The sequence below is a fragment of the Aethalodelphis obliquidens genome, unplaced genomic scaffold, assembly GCF_003676395.1.
Source record: "Aethalodelphis obliquidens isolate GAN/ISIS:26980383/991018 unplaced genomic scaffold, ASM367639v1 scaffold23, whole genome shotgun sequence".
In the NCBI taxonomy this organism is placed as follows: Eukaryota; Metazoa; Chordata; class Mammalia; order Artiodactyla; family Delphinidae; genus Aethalodelphis; species Aethalodelphis obliquidens.
The window spans coordinates 16,759,631-16,765,630 of NW_020837967.1; the positions used below are offsets into that span (position 1 = coordinate 16,759,631).

The 6,000-nt window shown below is 44.1% G+C and overlaps 1 protein-coding gene across 1 annotated transcript in view; it reads left to right on the forward strand.

Annotated features, from left to right (window-relative positions):
- GPR158 (G protein-coupled receptor 158) overlaps nucleotides 1-1,557 on the forward strand; it is a 323,232-nt gene extending 321,675 nt beyond the window's left edge. Inside the window, exon 11 of the mRNA XM_027121877.1 lies at nucleotides 49-1,557. Within this exon, the coding sequence (XP_026977678.1) occupies nucleotides 49-1,530 (1,482 nt within the window). The 3' untranslated portion in view covers nucleotides 1,531-1,557. The remainder of the gene's footprint in view (nucleotides 1-48) is intronic.
- The last annotated feature ends 4,443 nt before the right edge of the window (nucleotides 1,558-6,000 follow it).

A 6,000-nucleotide genomic window follows, 5' to 3' on the forward strand; every position in this document is an offset into this window, starting at 1 on the left:
ACGCTAAATTCCGCACCTCTTTGAATCTGCTCTTGTTATGTATGGCAGGACGAGCTGAAGAAGCTCTACGCCCAGTTGGAAATCTATAAGAGGAAGAAGATGATCACAAATAATCCCCACCTCCAGAAAAAGCGGTGCTCGAAGAAGGGCTTAGGCCGTTCCATCATGAGGCGGATCACCGAGATCCCGGAGACGGTCAGCCGTCAGTGCTCCAAGGAGGACAAGGACGCGTTGGACCACGGCGCAGCCAAGGGCGCCGTCCCGGGCAGGAAGAACCCACAGGAGGCTGCGGGCGGCGCCGGGAAGCCCAAGGAGGAGTCCCTGCGGAACCGAGTCTTCTCGCTCAAGAAATCGCACAGCACGTACGAGCACGTGCGGGAGCAGCCGGGCAGCCCAGGCAGCCCGCCCGCCCCGAGCCGGGAGGAGGAGGCGGCGGCCACGGATGACTCTGCGCTGGGGTCCCCGGCGGGAACGAACCGACCGCGAGCCCTGCAAGACGACAGCCAGGCCGTGTCCACCGAGTCCGTGCCTCTGGTGTGTAAGTCGGCCAGCGCCCACAACCTCAGCTCGGAGAAGAAGCCCGGGCCGCCCCGCACATCCGTGTTACAGAAGTCCCTCAGCGTCATCGCCAGTGCCAAAGAGAAGACGCTCGGATTGGCCGGGAAAACCCAGGCGTCCGGCGTGGAGGAACGGGCCAAAGCCCAGAAAGCTCTGCCGAGAGAGAAAGAGACAAACAGAAAATACTCAAATTCAGATAACGCAGAGACTCAAGACTCTGCCCCCCCAAACTCCAATCATTCAGAGGAGCCAAGAAAACCTCCGAAATCTGGGATCATGAGGCAGCAAAGGGCCAACCCCCCCACTGCCAGTTCCGACCTGAGTCCAGGCGCCCCCCAGTTGAAGGACAGCTTTGACATAGGGGAGGTGTGCCCCTGGGAGATCTACGACCTGACCCCCGGTCCTGTGCCTTCAGAATCAAAAGTTCAAAAGCACGTATCGATTGCGGCTTCTGAAATGGAGAAAACCCCAATTTTTTCCTTAAAGGGGAAATCTCATCCCAAGCCTAAGGCAGCTGAACTATGTCAGCAGTCCAATCCGAAGAGCATAGACAAAGCTGAGGTGTGCCCTTGGGAGAGCCAAGTTCAGCCCCTCTTTGAAGATGAGAAGTGTGTGATTTCCAAGACTCAGGTTCCCCCAGGAAGAGCTCAAGGGGAGAATGGCGGCCAGCACCCTGCAGCCAGTGTGTGTGCTGGGCAGTGTGAAGAACTGCCTCCCAAAGCCGTAGCATCAGAAGTGGAGAATGAAAACCTCAACCAACTAGGAGACCAGGAGAAAAAGACATCTTCCTCTGAGCAAAATGTGCCTGACTCATATAACTCAAGTAATAACTTTCAGCAACGCTTAACATCACGAGCTGAGGTATGTCCCTGGGAGTTTGAGACCCCAGATCAACCGAATGCTGAAAGAAGTGTAGCTTTCCCCGCCTCTTCTGCTTTAAGTGCAAATAAGATAGCAGGGCCTCGGAAATAAGAGGTCTGGGATCATTTTAAAGTGTAGCATCCCCAGAAAGAAAAGGAGAAGGAAGAAACGCTGAATTCGCTATAAGACAGAAGATACAGGATCACAAATTCCCAAGGAGTATTGGTCAGTCAAGGGAAATGTGAAAGGGAGGGGTGGAAGAACACATAGGAGGCCAGGGCAACGTCGTAATGGAGAAGTTAGACTGGCCAGGAAAGTCTTGCCCCAGGGAACACTGGGAAAATCCTTACACTTCAGCATATGTTTGGGGGAAGTAGCCCTCAATGTCTGCCCCTGATCAATACTTACCCTTGGGACTTCGAAGATCCCAAGCAAGGCAAACCAGAAGACACAGAAGAGGGACGAGATTTTGCAAAGGACAGGAAGGTATTGACGTATGTGACCGAAATTCTAAGTAGCTGACTAAAAAGAACTTACTTTACCTATTTAACCTTGATAGCACTGCTAACTTAATGCATCCAAAAATATCTTTTATATTAATGATTGCTTTCATTTTCTTATAAATGTCTGTTTCAGTACATTGTTGTGTCTCATTCCAGCATTCCAGATTGTATAATTTTTGCAAATAACTTTGATATTATGTGACACAACACATTTATGCAATCTGCAGCTACTCAATTGTTATTGCAACTTCCAGAATACCTGCTATCTATCAACTTTAGTTGATTCTTGAAGTACAGTACGCTTTCTCTGGCTTGGGAAGCCATAACTGTTATGATAAAACCTTTTAATTTTGGCTGTGGTTTATATATTGTGAATTTGGATTTGACTCTATTATTTCACATCATGGTTTGTTATACTGTCTTAATAAGGGTTTTTTATACAAGTTGAGTTTCTTGTTTTGCACTTCCTGTTAGGACTCAGAAGCTTTATTAATATTGGAGATCAAGTGGTCCTACTTAGTCATACATCTCATTAAGTTAAGGACAACTTATCTATTGTTTGTTCAAAGTCAGGGATAGATAATGCCTTCATTCCAATTAATTGTCCCTTTTAACTCTTTCAGGATTTCATACTTAGCAGCATTTCGTAAGGAAGGAGGAAGCTAAGAGTGAGAAAAATATACTGTGCATTATTATTACCATTGGCAAGGGAAGACTCTGGGAATGACAAGAGAATTAGAGTACTGCAGAGCCAGGGGATTTGCCTTTAAAACAAAGACAGAAAGGGAGCTCCCAATAGCACTTTCAAGGGATTATATTTTTAAAGAGAAAAATTATTATAGCATCAAGATCATTATATGGATATATTTTTATTATGTATACTAAATATATAATATTTTACATTACCTTAAACTACTTATTCTCATAAACTCTTATTCATTGCTTCAGGCAGGGGTAGAACTTGCTGGGCTTGAATCCCAAAGAGATTTATAACCAGTTACTCAAAGCCTATGAGGCAGTGTGGGCTCTTCATTCTTCCAAGCCCTGGAAAACTTCCAAGTCCTGCAAATGGCCTAGGTGAGCTACCAGGCTCAAAATTCCAAATGTAGGGGTTATTTGCAAGGCACAGCAGCTCCCAAAGCACGTTTCATAAAACGTATCGCATTCCACACTGATCACCTGGCACAGCCATCCGAAGCTACTGATTTAGCCCTACTGATGTGATCATGCAAAGAGATTCCATCGCAAAACTCAGTCTCATTTTATTTTAAGGTGAATCACTTAAAAATAGAACCCAGACTTCCTTTCTCTCACGCTAAATGCTGAAGTATCACGGCTTGTTCGGCCAGGACATTTATAACCTAAATAACTGTTTTTCATTTTCTGAGCAGCAAGGAGAACGTGCTAGGAGGGTAGAAGTTGAGAAAAGGGCATCAGAAGGTGGATACGGGGCTGTTCTTAGGAATATTACTCTCAGTGGAAGATAAAAACTGGGAATTCTCCTATTCAGCATCAGAATTTTCCCAGTGATTGTATTCAGGAGTAACGTGCATTTCACCATTTTGCAAAGCTGTGCGTAAATCTCCTCACCCATTTGCTTGCTTCGTGCATTACTCAGGATGGTGGGGTAGGTTTGAAGAGATGTCGAAATTCTATCTGTTTTTGCTTTCTTCATTTACTTCCTTCTCCGCTTCCTTTTCAGTCAAAGCCTATCTATCTACTTAGTGACCTTGGACTACAACTTTAAGGTATAAAGTTGTGAACTTGGTTTGGAGTGTCCAGACCCACCTACTTGTTTCATTTACATCTGAGATCTGTTAGTACTTTACTGACTTTTTCAGAAATAAGCGGTCAGGCATCAGTGACTTTTTACTGCACTTCAGGATGACCCTGCTAGAGATGTGACCTAAAGAAGACTTGCCAGTTTCGACCTTAGTACAGTCCATAGAGTCTCTTCCACCAGCATAAATCAGCAAGAGCGCCTGGGGTCTTTCCTAGACTTTCATTGCCATTATTTATCACCAAGAGAAGTTTAAATCTTCAATCCTTGAGGTTGTTTTCCCAGATTGATAACAATAAGCAAGTGAAGAAACACTATTAAGTTCACAAACATTTGCTAGGTTGTCCTTCTCAGTGCATGTGCAGGCTGCATCCTGTCCTTGTTTTTAAGCCAGGGTTTATAAATAAGTAGATTTATACCAATCTTAATAGAACTGTATATTTTATGCAAGAGTTAAACGCTTTACGACATGAATTATAACCCAACCCATTGTAAACGTTGGTGGCCATATGGATTTGAAACTCGACAGTTCTCTTGTATTTGCTTCCTAGGTCTCTGCATGCAAGTGATGACACAGGTAGGACTGAAAAAAAACACTGCCTTTTGACTTCTAGCATTTAGCAACCGAGAGATGTAGAGTCAATAAAGCTGTCAGTCTTTTCACTTAATCTATGGTTCTTCTGAAACTATTATCTGAAACCTACAGCATCCCACCACAAAATATTTGGTAAATTTATGTCGTGACGTGTTGCAGCATGTAAATACTTATAACTTCTCTGCAATAAAACATATTTATATGAAAGCAGTTTGTGGCGATTTGTGTGTTCATCTATCAAAAGTTGAATTCATTTCACCTAACCAACTTTAGGAGGAATCCCATATATCTTTGGCTTTGGTACACTTATGCGCACACATCCCCACACTGCCTGTATATAGGAATGTGTGATTAGTCAAATGTGGCCTCAAACATGCAGGTAATCATTTGGAGCCAATAAAACCTGTCAGGACTAGTGGTTTTGATTTAAGGATGCTCTAGCCAAATGGGAACTAATTCAGCTACCTTTTAAATTTTCTATTTATTTATTTACTTACTTATTTACTTATTTATTGGCCGCGGCTTGTGGGTTCTTAGTTCCCCAACCAGGGATTGTACAAGTGCCCCCTGCAGTGAGAGCACAGAGTCCTAACCACTGGACCGGCAGGGAATTCCTCAGCTACCTTTTTAAAAACTGAAGGTAAGTTGATTTACAATGTTGTGTTAGTTTCTGGTGTACAGCAAAGTGATTCATATATATATATATATATATATATATATTCTTTTCCATTGTCGTTTATTAAAGGATATGGAATATAGTTCCCTGTTCAGCTACCATTTTAAATTTACTCAACAAACATACCAGGCCATCTGCTAAGCAACGATGATGATCTTCAGATGAACAAGGTGCTCCAGTAGCACTCAGACCCATAAGAGTATCCGGGCCCTGCTATGGTATTACACAGGACAGCGTGACTAAGTCTCGGAGCCAGGGCTGTCTTCATAGGAAGGGCACATTCACCAGGCTGAAATTCTGCAAAGCCATCAGGTATGAAAGGGAAAGAATGTAGGGCCGGAAAGGTAATTGTGCACAGCATTGCACGTCTTGCTTCAGGTAACTACAGTGTATCCTTTAGTACTGGGAGCTATCAAAAAGCTTTAAATAGGGCATAATCAAGTCACATTTTAGAAGGAAAGGATTTGTCCCCCGAATTATGGGAAGCAGCCCAGAAGTGGCCTGAAGTGGGAGGAGACTAGAGGCAGCTACATCAGCTAGAAGAGAGTTGGGGTAAGGGAAAGTGAGGGCCTAAGGAGGAGAGGAAAAAAATGTTGGTTATTTTTTATTAAAATAGCATCTTCCAATGTGTTTCCTGTTACGTTATACTCCTAGGAAGCCAGAAAAATCAGAGTAATTAGGTAACTGTGTCAAATATAAATGTTCCTTCTAAGTTTGTTAACATTTTGGATAATTTCAAAAGTTTTCAAAGCCCTCTCTGAAGGTCACTGGACCTCAGTATCCTCTACTCATGAGAAAAAGCTGGATGCCAGGTTCATGCTATGGGAAACCTTGATACTGAACTGGGCTGGGAAAGGAGCAAAGGGCTTGCCTAGATGCAGACCTAAATTCCTGCCTGGAAGTGGCAGCTCTGAAGCAGCTCCAGAAAGAAGCAGGTGTGGCAGGAGGTCAGAGGGATCCACCCTCTCCCTGCATCACCTTTCCTTTAAGTGGTTCCTGCGATGGCCCTTTCCCAACCCTTCACACC